General features: G+C 43.6%; 1 protein-coding gene across 1 annotated transcript; it reads right to left on the reverse strand.

The window, feature by feature from the left end:
• Nucleotides 1-567: 567 nt before the first annotated feature.
• On the reverse strand, nucleotides 568-20,623 carry LOC138746576 (probable crossover junction endonuclease EME2). Its single transcript, XM_069904868.1, has 9 exons — nucleotides 20,555-20,623; nucleotides 19,737-20,229; nucleotides 18,274-18,422; nucleotides 16,316-16,408; nucleotides 15,410-15,534; nucleotides 14,232-14,349; nucleotides 13,662-13,777; nucleotides 12,736-12,925; nucleotides 568-738 (listed from the first exon to the last, which is right to left on the reverse strand). Exons 1-9 carry the CDS (start codon nucleotides 20,621-20,623, stop codon nucleotides 568-570), a joined length of 1,524 nt encoding a protein of 507 aa, XP_069760969.1.
• Between the last annotated feature and the right edge of the window lie 58 nt (nucleotides 20,624-20,681).

Raw genomic sequence — 20,681 nt, forward strand, 5'->3', positions numbered from 1 at the left:
GGGAGCGCTGAGACTTCGCTGTTAAGGTTCGGGTTTGATACTTGGCGGATAAGATGTCCCCTAGTTTTGGGGTGACATTTTTAAACTTCAAGGACCGTCTAGTACAGCACTTTACAGTGCACATCATTTCAACTCCCCACTCACTTCCCATTGAAGTCTTGTTTCTGTGGATTTTTCTAATTTAATTTGCAAATCTGTCCTTTCCATATTGCATTCCTGATGAACCTACATCACAATCATATGAACACATTGTTCCAGAAATGCACCTTGCATTAAAAATTCAATATATTTTGTTTCCATCATACAATATAGCTTCTTGTATGTGGACATCTGTGTTGGGTGCAAAAAGAATCTATTTTTAAAACTGACCATTCGAAGAAATTTTGAATAAAAAATGATACTTGTTTTAAAATTTGTATAGAGTTCAGAAATAATATTGTTTCAGGAACAGTACCTCTAACTCTAAACTGTATAAGTTTTCAAATACAAACAAACTTTTTGTTAATGTTTTTTGTATATAAAAAATTATAAAGGCAAATGGTAAAATTTTGTTTTCAAATGATCTATTTAACCACTTTTATCCAAGACTATGTCAGAATTTTCTGAAGTCATGAAAATATACAACCTGCGGGATATGTCTGGGCCAACACGCCGATCCACACGCTTTCCTCCAGCTTCTACTTTCACCTCTGATAACAGATTCTGCTTCTCCCACTCTGTGGTACATTGTCTGTAAGCCTTTAAATGCACAATGTTAAGGCACAACCATGAATCTTGATTCGGGCAGGCAGCAAACAGCTTCATCAACATGTTAAGATAGTAAATGATGTGCCACAGAAATGATAGCAAGATAAACCGAATCTATAGGGTGAGGAATAAGTGAGCTCTTACTCTATCGCACACAGAGGAAAGGTATGGAAAAGTGAGGCAGGCACGTTGGGGGAGGAGGATAAGAAACAATAGGAGCAAAATTATGCGTGACTAACTATCTGATAAAAGACCGTTATTAATGGAATCAGCTAAATATCCAAGTCTTGCTATCTGCAAGTGTATTCTTTTAATTTAACAACACTCCTCGATTTGCTTTCCAGGGCATAACACAAGCGGTGAAACCTATAAAGCTGTGACTAGCTCATTGGCCTTGTGATTTTACAAATAAACAGGATAAGGAACTAGAGTGGACTGCCATATAAACAAATTGGGGAATTTTAATTATCTTCCATGCACAAACTACTCCTCCAAATTATTTCCAAGAACAAGTAACTTGAGAATACAAGGATTAAAATTTGGTGTATGAAAAGATTGTTTCACTTTTTTATTTTATCAAAGTACCACAAATACAGAACAGAAGGGAGGAATAAATACTGAGGGCAGCAAAAGGTTGGGAAAAAAACTTGCACCATGTTAAAGGATTGGAGATGATGAAGGAAAAGGGACTGGATGTGTGCCTTGTATGTACACTTCCTGCAGAAAAATATGAATAAAGTGTGAAGTTAGGATATACCATATATGCCAGCATTTAGGACAATCCAAACCTTTAAAATGTCGCCCCAAAATCAGGGTCATCTTATATGCCAGGTCTAAAATCCAACCCTTGACAGCCAAGTCTCAACACTACTGCCATCTTACCCCTCCATATCCTATCTTATCCCCATCCTGCTGCCTCAGAAGCAAATGTCCAGGTCAGACCCTAGCACTCTACCACCTTCCTTGTTCAGACAACCCGACTCGCCTCCACGCAAGTGTCCTGGTCAGACCCTAGCACTCTACCACCTTCCTTGTTCAGACAACCCAACTCACCTCCATGCAAGTGTCCTGGTCAGACCCTAGCACTCTACCACCTTCCTTGTTCAGACAACCCGACTCGCCTCCACGCAAGTGTCCTGGTCAGAACCTAGGATTCTACCACCTTCCTTGTTCAGACAACCCGACTCACCTCCACACAAGTGTCCTGGTCAGGACCGCGGACTCTACCACCTTCCGCGTGCTGACAAATCCAACTCACCTCTACGCAAATGTCCTGGTCAGACCATAGGTGCACTCTACCACCTGTGTGCTGACAACCCGGCTCACCTCCATGCAAGTGGCGACAACAAAAAGAAAGGAAGCTCTCAATTTTCTCCGATCTGAAAATGCTCCTAAGATTTAAATGGGTCCATATTTCAAGTCAGCCCTGCATGCGCATTGAGGAGCATTGCCTGTTCAGTGGAGCAAACCTGCACATGTTCTCTGAGTTATCCACAAAATCTCAGCACTCCCCCACAGGGTCAGTCCGCTCAGTCCGACTGCCATTTGCTCTGTACAGGCTTTAAATGGCCTGTTACAGGAGCTGACAGTGATTTATTTTAAAATATGCTAATAAAATTAAAACCTTTACAGAGTAATGTGGTATCAAAATATTGTGACACCATCACTCCACCAGCTAGTGGTAAGTGCCAGACTTGCGAGGTCATCCTATAGAAAGGGAATAGCTCAAAACCTACATTTCAGGTGGAAAGATTTGGGGGGTCATCCTTTACAAAATCGTCCTATATGCCGGCATACACAATAGAGCTGGAGAAAAGGATTACCCTTCACTGGAAGAAGTACCAATCTTGAAAGCATAATTCCAGCTTGCTGAGGGAACGTGGTGAGCCATCCTCCAATCCTTCAAATGCATTTTGCTGAGGAATTGTTGGAGGGCCAATGCAACAACTGATTAGTTAGAAAAAGGCAAAGCCATTAATTAAATGCTGCTCACTCTCTAATTCAGCAGTGGCTGGGCTCCTGGGGCAGAGGCTGGAGTAAATTAAGAGCCCAGAATGAAATGAACTAATTATTATCAGCCACTACAGGCTGGCAAAGTAAAAACCCTGCATGACAGTTTCATAGTTTGTGGCTTGTTTTGCTGAAGAAAATCCTGCAGACCCAGAGCTTTGTCTTAACCATATAACCACTTACAGCACAGAACAGGCCAGTTTGGCCCTACTAGTCCATGCCGTAACAAATCCCCACACTCCTAGTCCCACTGACCAGCACCCAGTCCATACCCCTCCAGTCCCCTCCTCTCCATGTAACTATCTAGTCTTTCCTTAAATGTAACCAATGATCCCGCCTCGACCACGTCTGCCGGAAGCTCATTCCACATCCCCACCACCCTTTGCGTAAAGAAATTTCCCCTCATGTTCCCCTTATAATTTTCCCCCTTCAATCTTAAACCATGCCCTCTCGTTTGAATCTCCCCCACTCTTAATTGAAAAAGCCTATCCACGTTTACTCTGTCTGTCCCTTTTAAAATATTAAACACCTCTATCAAGTCCCCTCTCAATCTTCTACGCTCCAGAGAAAAAACCCCAGTCTGCATAACCTTTCCCTGTAACTCAAACCTTGAAAACCTGTCAACATTCTCGTGAACCTTCTCTGCACTCTCTCTATTTTGTTTATATCTTTCCTATAATTTGGTGACCAAAACTGTACACAGTACTCCATATTTGGCCTCACCAATGCCTTGTACAATTTCATCATAACCTCCCTACTCTTGAATTCAATACTCCGATTTATGAAGGCCAACATTCCAAATGCCTTCTTCACCACACCATCTACCTGAGTATCAGCCTTGAGGGTACTATTTACCATCACTCCTAAATCCCTTTGTTGCTCTCCACATCTCAATAGCCTACCATTTAATGCATATGACCTATTTAGATTTGCCTTTTCAAAATGTAATACCTCACACTTATCTGTATTAAATTCCATCAGCCAATTCTCAGCCCACACTTCCAGCCTTCCTAAATCACCTTTTAATCTACAGTAATCTTCCTCACTGTCCACAACACCACCAATTTTTGTATCATCCGCAACTCTCCACCCCTATTTCCAGATCGTTAATATATATAACAAACAATAGTGGACCCAGGACCGATCCCTGAGGAACTCCACTGGTCACTGGCCTCCAATTGGACAAACAATTTTCTACCACTACTCTCTGACATCTCCCATCCAACCATTTCTGAATCCATTTCACTACCTATTTATTTATACCTAATGCCTCCACCTTTTTTCCTAACCTCCTGTGGGGAACTTTGTCAAAAGCTTTACTAAAGTCCAAATAGACAACATCCACAGCTTTCCCTTCATCAACCATTTTTGTCACCCCCTCGAAAAACTCAATCAGGTTTGTCAAGCATGATCTATCCCTGACAAAACCATGCTGATTACTCCCTATCAATCCCTGTACCTCCAAATATTTGTAAATACCATCCCTCAGAACACTTTCCATAAACTTGCCCACCACAGACGTCAAACGCACGGGCCTATAATTCCCAGCTTTACATTTGGACCCTTTCTTAAACAGCAGAACCACATGCGCCACCCTCCAATCCTTTGGCACCACCCCCGTGGCCAGTGACATCCTAAATATCTCTGTTAATGGCCCCACTATCTGTCCACTAACCTCCCTGAGTATCCTTGGGAATATTTTGTCCGGTCCCGGAGATTTATCCACCTTTATCTTTTTCAACACAGCCATCACTACCTCCTCGGTTATCCTTATATGCTTCATGACCTCCCCACTCTTTTTCTTTACCTCAACTGGTTCAATATTTTTTTCCCTAGTGAATACCGAGGCAAAGAAATCATTCAAAATTTCCCCCATTTCCTCTGACTTCTCACTCAGCCTACCCTCTCTATCTACAAGGGGTCCAATTTTATCCCTCACTAATCTTTTACTTTTAATGTACATAGAAACCCTTTGGATCTATTTTTACTCTGTCTGCCAAAGCCTCTTCATGCCTTTTTTTTGGCCTTTCTAATTTCTTTCTTAAGATTCCTTCTACACTCCTTGTAGTCCTCCTTCAAATTCTCAGCTCCCTGCTCTTTATACCTCTTGTACACCTCCCTTTTTCTCCTAACCAAATTTCCAATATTCCTCGAAAACCTAGCCTCCCTATAACTTCCAGCCTTTCCTTTAATCCTCACTGGGACATAACTATTCTGTACCCTCAAAATTTATTTTTTGAATATCCTCCATTTCTCATTTACGCCCTCACCTGAAAATATCCTGTCCCACTCAATACTCCCCAAATCCCTTCTTATTCCTTCGAAATTTGCTCTTCTCCAATCCAGAACCTTAACTTCAGGCCCCTCCTTACTCCTCCCTAAAACTACCTTAAAACTAACAGAATTATGATCACTAGACCCAATTGGATCTCCAACATTAATGTCTGATAACTGACCTAGCTCGTTCCCTAACAGGAGATCCAGTATTACACTGTCCCGAGTCGGTTCTTCTACTAACTGATTCAGAAAACAATCTTGAACACATTTAACGAACTCTAGCCCATCCAGCCCTCTAACTGTATGGGTATCCCAATCAATGTGAGGGAATTTTAAATCTCCCATGATCACTACCTTATGATTCTCACACATATACGTTATCTCTCTACACATTTGTTCTTCTAGTTTTCCTGACCCATTTGGTGGTCTGTAATACACCCTCATGTCTCCTTCACCCCTCAATTCCACCCAAACAGCCTCACTGGACGATCCCTCCAGACCATCTTGCCACCTCACGGCAGTAATGTCCTCCTTAACAAGCAGAGCAACTCCCCCCTTTTTTACCCCCTGATCTATCACATCTAAAACAAATGTATCCTGGAACATTAAGTTGCCAGTCCTGCCCCTCTTGTAGCCAGGTCTCACTAATTGCCACAATGTCATGACCCCAAGTATCTGTCCATGCTCTAAGCTCATCTACCTTGTTCACTATGCTTTTTGCATTAAAATATATGCATCTCAGAGAATGACCCTCACCTACATTCTCTTTTCTACCTTCTACTCTAATCTCCATCCTACCTTTGCTATCGTTTTTATTCTTATCTAGGTGGCCATGCTCCCTTGACTCTGCTCTCACACTCTGTTCCCCACCCCCCTGCCAAACTAGTTTAAACCTTCCCCCACAGCTCTAGCAAATCTGCTTGCCAGCACATTGGTCCCCCTCCAGTTCAAGTGGAGTCCATCCCTTTTGTACAGGTCCGACCTTCCCCAGAAGAGATCCCAATGATCCAGAAATCTTATCCCCCTTCCCCCTGCACCATCTCTTTAGCCACGCATTCATCCTCCACATCCTCCTATTTCTACCCTCACGAGCGCGTGGCACGGGCAGCAATCCAGAGATTACTACCTTGGAGGTCCTGTTTTTTAACTTCCTACCTAATTCTACACAATCCTGTTTCAGGACCTCATCCCCACTTCTAGCTAAGTCATTGGTCCCCACATAGACCACGACTTCTGGCTGTTTTCTTTCCCCTTGCAGAAAGCTATGTACTCGATCAGAGATATCCCTGACCCTGGCACCAGAGAAGCAACAGATCAACCTGGATCCCCGATCTCGTCCCACAAACCTTCTATCTGTCCCTCTGACTAACGAGTCCCCAACTACAAGTATCCTGTTCTTATCCCTTATCCTGTTCTTATCCCTTCTGGGGAACTTTACCACAGTCGGTAGATTACTAACTAATTCTCAAATTAAATTCATAGAAATGGCCTTAAGTGTGGCCAGGAAGTACATAGCGGTAACATGGAAGTCTGACTCCCATCTACTCACGGATTGGTGGTCTTCGGAGATGAATGGCTGCATCCCACTTGAAAATGACACATACAATTTCAGGAAGGGATACAGCACCTTCCTAAAAATCTGGCAGCCTTATTTTAAAGCATATTGATACCTCACTGGCACCAATACAGGGTTACGATCGCTACTGGCCAGCCCAGTGGACCTCTAAAGATTTTAACGCTGTGGGCTTATTGTGTCTCAATATTTTTTACTGAATGCACTGACAATGGGATGAATTTTTTGTATTTCTTTTTCTTTGTTCTTTCTCTGTTTAATGGGATTTAGAGGGGTGGGAGGTGGAGGGAGAGGTTCTCTTTCATGTTTTTGTATTTAATATGATTATTGATTGATAAGTATATTTAAAGGTGATAAATAAATATATAATGCAGTGGAGACAGTGTATATGCATGTGTAAAGGATTTGGAGGATCATCTGTCCTATAAAAACAAGGTAAACGTTAAAAATGCAGAAGAATAGACAAACCATGAAAAGCTGGGAAGGGGACTGATTACTAGATGTTTGTCAGGTCACAGTTAACATGGGTACTGTTGTTCCGTGGGTCTACAGAAGGGAAAGTGTGGTTTCTGATTTCCTTCTTCCCCTTTATGCGTGTATATTCTTTGAGAAAACCATAGAACACAAGAACAAGGGAAAACAATTTTCATAGTGCAGTTCACACACGTGCTAGAGAAACACAGCATCCACAGGAAATTAAAGGTGATTGACGTTTCGGGCCTGGGCCCTTTGTTTGGGAATGTTGAAAATGAACCAGACATCTAAGTAAAAAGGAGGGGACAGGGGGAGGGGGAAGGGGAGGAACACAGACTAACCAGAAAGAGGGAATTAGTGGATACAGGGGGGGGTCGAAACTGAGAGGTGAAGAGGTAAGGGAAGATGACTAAGAAAGACAGTAAAAGCACACAGAAATGCTGGAGGAACTCAGCCAGTCTTGCCACGTCCACAGAAGGTTATTACCGACATTTCGGGCCTGAGGCCTTCTTCAAGGAGTAAGTAAAGAATAAGCAGAGAACAGGAAGGCTCAGAATAAAAACAAAGCTGGCTGGGGTGAGGTCCAGACCAACAAAAGGTATTAATTGGATAAGAGGAGAGGTGATGATTGATTTTGGCTCTGTGAAAGGAAACAGAGGAAAAAGGGAAGAGAGGGAAGAGCAAGAGAGAGATAGAATGGTGATGGGGAAGAGGAGGGGGAGCGTTAACAAAAGCCAGAGAAGTCGACATTGATACTATTTGGTTGGGGGAGGGGGGCAGCTGCTATCACCTGCTCCAATCTTTCAGTTCATTTTATTGTGTGGGACTACCACTTTAAGAGAACAGAGATAATAAAAGCCTGCAGGCTTTGGAAATCATGTTCCTAAATTGTATACATTTTCAGAGTGAGGAGAGAAGCCCTGGAAATCCCAGGTGCAGAGATCATGTAACCAGCATATCGAAGAAGCAGTGCACAGCTTTCCTCGGAGGCCATTAACAGCTCTCTGATGAATAAATACTGTGCTGGATTGGCCTCATACGTGGTTATAAACAATCTGTCTGATTTCCTCCTGTTTGTTATAATGAGAAATGCCACTCTGTGACCAAAAGAGTGAAGGTCACTTTTGTTCGACTGACCCACGGAAAGCCGAAGAAATCCTACGCTTGGATAATGACCAGAGTGAGACTCACTTGAGTTCAGCTGACCCACGAAAAGGGTTCTGGAAGATTTGTGAGCATCCTTTGCTTTGTGTCCCCTATGCCAAAGAAGAGGGGAGTTTTGGATGGCCCTCATCAAAAAAGGACATTTCACTGGAAGCACCTCAACAAGGGTTGTGTCATTTAATCAACACCCGCACCCCCCCCCCCCCCGGTCTCTTTCATCCACTTCATGAACAGCTAATTTCATGTACATCCATCTAAAACCTGCATCTCTCATCAATTTCAAGCCTACGTGTCAACACTGAATTTCTGAAACTGAACTTTGGACTTTGAACGGTCTTTTGAGAATTGGGCCTTGAGCTGTGGTGGCTTGGGGTAGTCCACACACGTATGCCAGTATATTCTAGCATTATTGGGGGTTAAGTTAGATATGTTTAATTTAGATAAGTGGGGATAAATTAGATGAGGTGTTATATCATTGTTGATTAATAATTTAAAATATTATTTTAAATATTACACCATCTGGGCTCCACCAAGATAAGGTGCTGTTCCTCCAATTTACAGAAGTCTCAGTCTGGCACTGCATGAGACCATGGTCAGACATGTCAGCAAGGGAATGGGAAAGAAGAATGAGGAGAAGGGGAGGGGAGCTGGAGGAAGGGAGACAGAAGGATAAGGGAAAGAGAGAGACGGAGATGGAGGTTGATAACTGCATTTTTCTCAACCATTTTATGACAGAAGTAACACTGCAGCCAAATGACATCATTTCATCACGCTGTCAGCAAGGGGGGTGGGGGGCAGCTTCGTAACTGGGACCACTTTAAATAAAGCTAAGAAAGCGAAGAGAAGATTTAATGGAGGATTTTGAATTTATGCATTGTTCCACTAGTGGATTATTGAGATATCGAGAATGCTGCCCTTCCTATTATTTAGTTAGTTCAACGCATTGGATCAATCCTTTAGTCTGGAAAAGGTGATGCAAGTTTCCAAAGATAAAACAGATTAAACGTCATCCAGGTGGAAAGAGTTTGAAAGGTTCAGGAAAGGTGATGTTGAGACTGTTCAAGGCATTGGTGAAGCCAAGTTTGGAATATTGTGTCCCCAAATTATAGGAAGGATATCAATAAGATCGAGAGAAGATTTACTAAAATGTTGCCTGGATTGCAGAATCTAGAATACAAAGAAAGATTGAGTAGACTGGGTCTTTATTCATTGGAGTGTGGAGGACAAAACTTTTGAGGTAACATCAGAGAGTGATGGCGGAGTGGAATGACCTTCCGGAAGAGGTAGTTGCAGCAGGGTCAATTTTGTCATTTAAGAGAAGGTTGGATGAGTACATGGATGTGAGGAGATTGGAGGGTTATGGGCAGGGAGCAGGTAAACGGGATTAGTGGAGTTCACTTAAATCAGTGCGGACTAAAGGGGCTGAGATGGCCTGTTTCCGTACTGTAATTGTTATATGGTTATATGTTATAAAGCCAGGGGAGATGGCTACAGATCTTGGGCCACATGAGGGAAGTCTGGGGCTCAGCATCCTTCAACACAGCTCCTGCCATCATAAAGCTTGCATATCATCAACAAGATATATGATGATTCCTCTCTGCTTCCCTGGAGGAATGCAACTCCAACACCATTCAAGATGCTCAGCTCAATCCATTTTGTTTTTTTTTTAAATTAAATGTAAACATACAGCACGGTAACAGGCCTTTTCGGACCATGCTGCCCAATTTACACCCCATTAACATGCACCCCAGGCACATTTTGAACAGTTGGAGGAAACCAGATCCCCAAGAGAAAACCCAAGCAGACATGGGGAGAATGTACAGACTGCGCAGGATTCAAACCCTGGTCCTGTCCTGATCATGGCGCTGTAACGGCGTGGTGCTAAGCATTACACCAACCGTGCCACCCTAACTCATCTGTCTGAACTCATCTACAGCTCCAAACATTCCTACAACTACCTGTGCACAGTGGCTGCAGTGTACACTACCAATAAAATGCACTGTAGTTACAGGCACAAGTTATTCCCGCAGCACTTTCCAAACCCATAACCTCTTCTTCTGTCCTACTTAAAAGGACAAGGACTGCAGGCACACAACCTCAAAATAAAATCTCCTCTCCACACCACACACCATCCTAACAGAGAAACACAGTCATAAAAAAAGGAGAAAAGAAAAAAATAAAGAGAAAAAAAAATTAAAAAAGAAAAAATTTCAATATATTGGTGAGACCAAAATTGGAGCATTGTCTGCAGTTTTGGTCACCTAACTCTAGGAAAGATATCAATAAGATTGAAAGAGTGCAGAGAAGATTTACTGAGATGTTGCTGGGAACTGAATTATAGGGAAAGACTTTATCCACTAAGGGTAGGTGAGATACAAACCAGAGGACATGGGTTAAGGGAGAAAGGGGAAAAGTTTGGGGAACATGAGGGGGAAACTTCTTCACACAGAGAATGGTGGGAGTGTGGAATGAGCTGCTGGCTGAATGCGGGCTCAATTTTAACATTTGAGAAGAATTTGGACAGGTGCATGGATGGAGAAGGTATGGACTGGTTGCAGAACAATGGGACTAGGCAGAATAATAATTCAGTGCAGACTATAAGGGCTGAAAGGTCTGTTTTCTGTGCTGTAATGTTCCATGGTTCTAAAGTCAAAAGGCATGAAAAAGGCCCTTCAGCCCAACTCACCCATGCCGACCAAGTTTGAAAGCCATTGATCTAGTTTCTAATATTTACAGATTAGGCCAGTATTTCCCTATCTTTTATGACAGCGGTTCTCAACTTTTTTCTTTCCACTCACATACCACTTTAAGTCATCCCTATGCCATCGGTGCTCTGTGATTAGTAAGGGAGTGATTAAGGTGGTAAGTGAGTGGTTTTGAGAATCACTGCTCTCGACCCAATAGTTACTGAAATATTTTGCTTGAGAAAAATTGTCATTGGCCCATTTCCTTTGGAGTTATGAAAGCGTGCACATAACGAGTCAATCAGGTATGATTAAAACAGTGGTCTTCAAACTTTTTCTTTCCACTCACATACCATCTTAAACAATCCCTTGCTAATCACAGAGCACCTGTGAAATAGGGAATGCTTAAAGTTGTATGTAAGTGAAAAGAGAAATGGTTGAGAACCATTGGTTTATGATATATTCTTGGGAAACCAATCTCCTGCTGGTTTTTTACCCTAAATAAGCACAGAAAATTATTTTTTGGTTATGAACATCACAAATAACAGCTGCTTAACTAGCGAGGGCCATGAATCCAAATGATCAAGAAGATCATTAAAAGAATCCCTGATATTTGCACCAAATTTTGTTGGTCATCTAATTCCTTGGAAACTTCGGTAGATAATAAAAGTCTACGCATAATCACGGTTTCCATAGCACCATACAACACTACAGCACAGAAAACAGGCCCTTCATCCCTTTTCATCTGGTTGAACTACCTCATCCCACTGGCCTACATCCAGTCCATGACGCTTCATACCCCTCCCATCCATGTACCTGTCCGAATTGTTCTTAAATGTTAAAATTGAGCCCACATTCACCACTTCAGCTGGCCGTTGCCACTGAGTTCCTTCAGCTCCTCCTTCTTTGCTCAAGATTCCAGCCCCTGCAGTTGATCCCTTTCTCATGAAATGTGTTTTAAGCATCAAAGCCATTCTGCTGCTTCCTCTTGCAGCTGGTTCCATATACCCACCGTCGCTGTGTAGAGGTAATTACCCCTTTAAATATTTCCCCTCTCATCTTAAACCAATGCCCTCCAATTTTAGTCTTTTCTACCCTGCAAGAGTATTGCGTCAATGTTGATGGTTAGGCTGACGTGGTTGGCGTAGCGGTTAGCGCAACACGGTCAGAGAGCCAGCGATCTGGACTGGGGTTCGGGTCCTGCAATGTCTATAAGGAGTTTGTACCTTCTCCCCGTGCCTGCGTGGGTTCCCTCTGGTTTTCTTCCCGCCATTCAAGTGTACCAAGGCTGGAGGTCAATTGGGTGTAATTGGGCAGGTGGGCCGCAAGGGCCTGTTACCTGCTGTATGTCTAAATTTATTTAAGTTGAAGACCATAAGTCAAAAGAGCCGATATAGGCTATTCAGTCCATCGAGTGTGTCTCACCATTTAATCACATACTGATCCATTTTCCCACTCAGCCCCACTGCCTGGCCTTCTCCCTATATAACCATTGACCTCTTGGCTAATCAAGAACCTATTGATTTCTGCCTTCGGCAACTGCCCATGGCCATGAATTTACAGATTTACCACGCTCAGTGCTAAGTGGAGGCTGTTCAAACCCTGAAGTTGTGCTCTCTTGTCTTAGACTTGCCCACCATGGGAAATAGCACTTTTTGCAGCCAAAAGTTTTTCTAACATCCATTTCATTATGTATATTGGTAAGATGAGGAGAGGAAACTGTTAAGATGGATGGAAAGAGTGGAAAGTATTAGCGTAGACGTGAATGAGAACAAATGGCAGATATTTATACATGGCTGCCATTACCCGAAGGAGCAGCTGTGGTGTAGGGTAGGCTTGTGCTATTGCCATTGCTACCGGTTGGGTGATCCTGTTGAGCTGTTGAAGCTGCTTTTTCCACAGTTTCAGGAGTCCCTTTCCATCCTTATCCACTTTCACACCAGTGGACCACGTTCCATCAGGGCAAAAGGAGAAGGTCATTTTCTCAGTCTGCTTTCTAAACAAAATTATTTTCATAAGAGTGTCTGATCAAAATAAGTTTTTTTTTGAAAACACATTCCTTTAACCACTTGCTTTTGACATTTACAGGTCAGTTTCAAATGCAGTGCACCGTGATAAATCCAAAACTATATTTATATTAAAAATCTTTTCTGCAGGATTGAAGCCATATGGACAATGTACTGTGGCCACTGAAGCCAACGGTCAATCTGCTGAACACAGACAAGGTGAAACTCCAGCAGTGCTGATTAAATGATACGTCATGTCTTGTTGGAAAGCTGAACTGGTAGGGTCATTGCAGTAATGTTTTTGGCAGGAGTCCATCAACTAAAGAATGTTCTGGAAGTAAACCAAGATGCATCTAAGAACATGAACAAAGCAGGGGTTTTGAGTGTAGGAATCCTGCGCGCACATTTCCTCCCTCGGAGTAATTCCACCAGACAAAAGATTCATCTGAAAGGGCGTGATGTTGTTGTAGCAAAGACAGGGAAGGAAAAGCATGAGCATCAGCTCACTAGCAGTGACTTGATGCTCCATTCGTAGCTACTCAGTCAACCGGTGGCTTCAAAGAGAAACCATTTTGGGGAATCTTCATAAGCAAAAATGTATTGCAGCAGACAGGTTTCACTTTTTACCCAAAAGGGGGGAGGAAAAATTGTTCCAAATGGTGGGGGGGTTTTAAAAAAAAACCTTTACACCTCTGATGCATGGGTACTCACTGTAGTTTAACTTACTTGAAAGGGGATCGAGCAATTGCCTTTGTGAGAGTTGCAATGTGATCAGCAAATTGTTGCCAGTTCTCCAGGAACCAAACTGTCGTGTGTGTTTGCAGCTGTAAAGCTACCTGTACCTGAACACAAAATGGGGGAAAAAAGTGAGCTGCCATTTCTCATTTCTATCCATTAAAGTGATAAAACCCAGAGAAATTATACATGCTTTACAAAGGTTAAATGTTTTATTTATTTTCAGTGGCAAAGCCTCGAGAAAAACAAATCCATTCTTTACTCCAAAAAATTATAAAATCATAGAATTGTTAAGGCACAGAATGGAGGCTATTCAGCCCATTTTTAGCAGACCAATCTCTTCCGTCCCATCCCCCATCCAAATCCATTTTGAAGCCACTGATTGATTCTGTTTCCACCACAGTGAATTCCAGAAAATAACTACCCTCTGCATAGAAACATTTTTCCTCATTCTCCCACTTGCACCCTTAACCAAAAAATGTTGGCATTATTCTTCAAAGGTGATTGTCAACCAAGTTCAGTACTCTCAGAAACCAAGTAACGTAGAAAAGCAACACAGACCTCATCCAAATCTGCACAGGTCAGCCCAAGCTCCTTGCTAACCCAAGACTCTGAATCTTCATCTCTGGTGTCTTCTGAATTCTGCTGCCTTTTCACAGGACTGTAAAGCCCCTTTTCCCTAAATAATTCAAGTAAACAGATAAAATTCTATGTAAAGTGTGTTAGGTCTGCTTTGTTCAAGAATGAGTGAGTCAGACACCAGACTGAGTCGAAATCAAGGTTCTTTATTACCGGATTGTAACACTTACAACCAACAGTGTTAGTTGGAGAAGGCGCATTCTCCCGATATCAGCAAGTGGTGTTTTTTTATACCCCAGGACACGCACTTAGTAAATTATCATACCATGACATTGTCCAATGAATAAACTGTTGCTACCCTTCTCTGTTAGTCTGCTGCACATCATTCTTGTTAGTGCCAAGCTTATCTTGAGTGTACAAGGTCACATCTGCATTCTGTTACTCCTTAGTACTGGGTGACTCCTTCTCCGGTCCCATCTCATGATGTTTTTACCTTACAAGTGCCAAAACAATGACTATTTGCAGACTCGTGTGAATAGATATCAATTGTGGTTTCAGTGACAGGGTGATACTTTCGTGGTAAACCACTGTAGCTGCCCGGACATGGCCCTTGGCTGACTGAACCTGTGACTCCTCCCACAGACTCCTGAATAAAGGTGACCGTCCCACAGCCCCCTTCCCAGTTCAGGACAGTCGACTAGCATGGACATACCTCCATTCTATTGCTAATAAAAGCCTATCAGTTTTACATAACTTCTAGTCTTTTGGAGTTATTGATGGTGCATCAACTTTCAAAACAAAATCAGCCTGTAAAACATGGTTAAAAATGGAATTTCCAAGGATAAGGATTGGCTGAGAAGTTTTCTGTACTAATTCAGAAGGAATACACCTGCATTTCTGCCTTTGGACTCTCATCCTGAGCTGAACCAAAAAGTTTTTTTTTTATAAATCTCTTCTTCCAATTATTGCCATGATAGGAAGAAAAGCCCAAAACCTCCGATGTGTCAACACAGATAAATGAGTTACAGGAATGTTCTTAGCTATTTGAGAGAAATACAGACTTCAAACTTTCGCTCAACAATTATGAGCAGAGCTGTTCTGTGGGAAAAGGAAGAGATCTCTGGTACATGCCAGCAATAGACCGATGAGCTCACGCTTACCTTGTGTAGGTGTCCAAGCCAATAACAGCCAATGTGGCTGTTCTGTGAAACTGCTTGCCCAGAACTCTCATTATAAAACTGTCAAATGTTTCACAAACATTTTCTATGAAAATGCCTTTCATTTTCTGTCAAGCAAAAAAAAATTAAACCGATGCCATTGAATGGCTAACAAAAAGAGTCAAAGAATCAATGAGTCATACAGCACACAGAAGCAGGGCCATCAGCCCGCCACATCCATGTTGATCAGCTACACTAATCCCATTTATCAACATGCAGTTCATTTGTTTCTGCAATTTGCAGAATCTGCAATTGCCTCTGCAATTTGCATGCACGTCTATATATTTCTTATACATCTGAGAATGTATACATTATACATTAACACCATGAGTTGAATTTCAATCTTTGTCTCTCCTTTGCCTCTCTCCTTACTCCCTCTCTCCTTTCCCTCCCTCTCTCTTTCCCTCTTTCTCTCCTTTCCCTCTCTCTCTCCCTCCTTTCCCTCCCTCTCTCCCTCCTTTCCCTCCCTCTCTCCTTTCCCTCCCTCTCTTCTTTCCTCGCTCTCTATTTCCCGTTTTCTTTTCCCTTTCTCTCTCTCTCCTATCTCTCCCTCTCTCCTTCCCCTCTCTCGTCCCTCCCTCTCTCTTGTCCCTCCCTCTCTCTCTCTCTCTCTCCTTTGCCTCTCTCTCCTTTCCCTCTCTCCTGTCCTTTCCCCCTTCTCTCCACTCTTCCCTTTCCTTCCCTCTCTTTCCTCCCCTTTCTCTCACCCCCTCTCTTCCCTTCCTTTCTCTCCTCTCTCTCCCCTCTCCCATTCTCTTCCCTTTCTCTATGTTCTCTTTCCTTTCTCTCTCTCTCCGCCTGCACTAAGCAAAATGTCATGCCGTTTACACACTTGAATTTGATTATTACCTGCTTATGTGACCACACCATGTTAAGGAAGTAATTTGGTGAAAGCAACACCAAAATTTGATTTTCTTCCTTCGACTTGTACAAATGTTGCGTCTGAAAACATAAACCAACACCACCAATAAACAGCAATCCAAATTCAGTGAGAAGAAACATCAAATGGCTAATTATTTCAAACCTTGGAGAAGTACAGTTGAGAGGGATGACTTTTATTTTGTATGAAGGTCGATGACACAGTCATCAAAACGTAGGGTTGTTTCGAATGTGATTTCTAGTTTGCAATGTTGCTGCTCTCACAGGCACAGAAAAAGATTTTTAAAAACACACCAAAATGCTGGAGGAACTCAGCCGGTCTTTCAGCGTCCATAAAAAGCAAAGATATATTGCTGACGTTTCAGGCCTGAGCCCCTCCTGAAGGAACAAGCAGAATGAGTCAAAAGCAGAAAAAGCCCTGTCTCTCAGAATGACGTCCAGTTTAAGACTGGTCATGTTGGAATACTGTTCTGAGATCTATAGTGCACGGTTCACGGATTCAGAAAATGTTCCGCACGTTCACACCATTGTCTCTGTGCTTATGGTGATACTTGCCTGGGTTCTCCTGATGGGCATGAAATGTTTTCCTAGCTTGGCCTGGAGTTATCTGATTGTCTTGTTCATAATAGAAAGTCTTCTTCAATGTGGTGAGTGAGCAGACAATTTGATAACTACCAATGTACCTTTGAACCAATATCACTAATAAGCAGATGGCACTAAACAATTTTTTTCAAAAGGTTTGCTTCCTGAAAATAAATTGGGGATTATGATAGAGAACTTCAAGCTAAACTCAAAGATAATTTCAGATTTGCTGTATCATGTAAGAAGTTGGAGAAACATTATATGAACTTTTCATTAAATTTAGCACGTTTAACCCCATTATGATGCTGTCATTTCGTCAGTTCAACGGACCTAAAAAATGTTTTGCTGCTGATTTTCGTTTGTACTCAGCATCTGATGCCTCTCATGTCAGTGTCCAACAACAGTCGGCAAGCATTTATGTCCTGATAATGCTTTTCATGGTTGGAATGTCCTGGTGAAAAACTCTGTATGTATGCATTGTATGAGCTGGCCATCTGTGACTCCTCCCTCCCAGAAATCCCAATAAAGGCTGTTATGCCCAAACTCCTCCCTCAGTCTCTGCCTTGGAACCGGGCCAGCAACATGTGAGATGTGCTGATGTCTTAAGGTGATTAAAGCCTATTAATCTGTCTAATGTGATTGAACAATAGTGCAGCAAACCTTTCACCATATTCGTCACTGACTGTACCAAGATCAGCAGGGAAGGAATCCAAGTGTGAATACAGAAAATTAATTTTCAAAGATGTGTTGCATTTCAGGGATTTGTATGCTTGAAATAAATAAAAGACAGGAAATCACAAAACTAGGTTATATCTTTTTAAAAAGCGATACAAGTTAGGACAATTTTAAGGTGATTTTCATGATCAGCAACCCAAAATTGATAAAGTCCACCCAAAAGTGTTCAGGAAGCAAACTCCTTGTTGTCCAGTGTGATTGCGGTTGGTGAGACTTGGTGTGAAAGCTGGCTGCAATATTAGTGGTGTCTGTGTTTCAAAATTCATGCCAATGGCTTTAGTTGCTTGGAAAAGGTGTGAAAAATACTTCCTTTAGCAGTGTTTCTCAACCTTTATTTCCCCACTCATCCTAAGTAATCCCTTACTAACCATACAACTCCTATGGCATCCTAAACCATAGGTTCTCTGTGGTTGGTCAGGGATTAATTAAGGTGGTATGTGAGTAGGAAAAAAAAGGTTGAGAACCACTGTCCCACAGTCAAGTCCAAGCTGTGTGAGTCTGCCTGCCAAAGGGGCTGTGTAATGTTGAGATGGAGCTGTGATCTTTGTGCATCCCTGACCAAACGAAAATCTGAAGGAACTGCCTTGTGTTCCAAAGCTAGATCTTCTTACCTCATCAGACAACTCATCCAAGATGACTTGAGATAATTCCCTTCTCCATGTAATGGTGGAAGGTACTGACTGAGGTTCGATGCTGTATTCTGATTCCAGCGAGTTCAAAACATCCAGCAGCACGTAGCCACCAGTCTCCCGGAGAATGGCTAAGCAGGGAACAAGACAAAATCAGTCCGAGTGCAGAACGTACCCACTCAGAACTGAAGGCATCTGCAAGAGGCGGCATCGGAAGGAAGCAATCATGGACCCCCTCCGACCCCCCCCCCTCCCAGACCATGCCCTCTTCACACTGTTGCCATCGGGGAGGGGGTCCAGGAGCCTGAAGACGAGCACTCAGCGAAGCAAGGGCAGCTTCTTCCCGTCTGCCATCAGATTCCTGAATGATCAATGAACCACAGACTCTGCCTTACTTTGATTTTTCTCTGGTTTAATTTGTAATGTGGTTTATCTACATGTTTGCAGTGTGATGCTGCCACACAAAAGCAAAGAATATCATGAGATGTTCATGGCAATAAATTCTGGTTCTGAAAATAATGGCACTTGGGCTCTCTCACCAAGATCCCATACAGACGCTGTGCGTGAAGACACAACGCTGGAGAAACCCAGCAGGTCCAACCGTGTCCTCTATGTAGCAAAGACAAAGATACATAAGCAACGTATCCCGCCTGAGCTCTTCATCAAGACATAATTGTAGCAAAGATAGATACAAAAGCAACGTTTCCCGCCTGAGCTCTTCATCAAGACATAATTGTAGCAAAGATAAAGATACAAACGCAACGTTTCCCGCCTGAGCTCTTCATCAAGACATAATTGTAGCAAAGATAAAGATACAAAAGCAACGTTTCCCGCCTGAGCTCTTCATCAAGACATAATTGTAGCAAAGATAAAGATACATAAGCAACGTTTCGGGCTTGGACCCTTAAGGGCTCATGCCCGAAACGTCAGTTGGGGATCTATGTCTTTGCTGTATAAAGAACGCCGTTTGTCCTGCATTGTGTTTTTAATTTAACACAAAGATAGTTCTAACTTTTTGTTTTGTTTTCTGCGTTATTTGATTGCTTGCAAAAGCAAATGTATCTCCAGAACCCACGGGAATGAGATTCTCCCCGCACACTTACACAAAGTAACCTTGCACTCTGCAACTTACAAAAACAAAGAACACCGCCAGCCGCTGAGAATGTGAAACACAGCAAACCCTTCAGTCGGAACTTCTCTACAGTCCACTGGTTCTCAATCATTTTTTCCCCGACCCGTATACTACTTTAAGTAATCCTTTGCCAACCACAGAGCACCTATGGTATAGGATGTCAAAGGTGCTGTGTGGTTAGTAAGGGATTCCTTAAAGTGGTGTGTGAATGGAGGGGGGGGGGGGTGATTGCTCCAGACCAATGCTGCTTCCCCCCCACCCCGTCTTTGTTGGAGTGGTGGTCTTACGGGCAGAAAGGATGGCCAGGGCTCACCTGGGTCGACGCACACTCTCATGGACTTCAAGCACTGGTCCGGCCGAATGTACTTGAGGGCAATGTCTGTGGCCTGTCGCTCGTCCCTCTCCTGCATCTCCACCTCTCTGGCAGCCTTCCTCTCGCGTTGGAGAATGTCGCAGCCCCACTTGGCCAAGTGGTCGTGCTCGGGGCTGCAGGCTTCCCTGTGCCTGGGGCCGGGCGCCGCCGCTTGCGCTGCGCTGCCTGCTGCGGTGGTCGAGGTCCCTTCCCCTGCGCTCCCTTCGCGATGCGCCCGGTGGTGGTTGCCCATCGGCGGGGCTGTCACCGGCCTGCTGTCCACCTCGGAGCGGAATCGCTCCAGTTCCGCCAGGGGCCCCTTCGCGACCAAAGGCGCCCAGTAGAAGAGTCCCGGAGACGGGTACATATCCTCCCTCTCCAGCCCCCGGGGCAGCCGGCGAGGCTGAATTCGAGCAGCCGAGGTGGGCGGGGGGATTGGGGAGAGATCAAGGGGCTCCCAGGCGCCGAGAGCAGGGGTTCACAACAATAAACATTCAAGGGGAGGAGGGGGGGTTGCAAACTCAATGCCAGCCTCGACACGAAGCTCTTGCAGCGGGTCTCCGATCCGGCCCCATCGCCCACCCAGAACCCCCACGCCGGAGACAAAGAACCGCAGCTCAAGGCAGATCCCCGGCTAAAGCCACCGACCGAGGAAGAGTCCAGCTCCGTCTGCAACCCGTCCAGGTCACCGAGCACTGCCCCCGCCACTCAGACTGAACCCCTCCAATCCCATCCCCTCCAGGTCCCCACGCTGCCGATCCAACGGGAGGGAATCTGACCGTAAACTCTCCGACGACGTCCAGCGCAGATTTTGGACCCGTTCCCATTCCTCGCTCGCTCCCCTTCATTTAGACTTCGTGGATCCCTGATCTTACACGTTATAATTCTGGTCAGAATCCGAATTTA

The sequence above is a fragment of the Narcine bancroftii genome, chromosome 12 (genome assembly GCF_036971445.1).
Source record: "Narcine bancroftii isolate sNarBan1 chromosome 12, sNarBan1.hap1, whole genome shotgun sequence".
In the NCBI taxonomy this organism is placed as follows: domain Eukaryota; kingdom Metazoa; phylum Chordata; class Chondrichthyes; order Torpediniformes; family Narcinidae; genus Narcine; species Narcine bancroftii.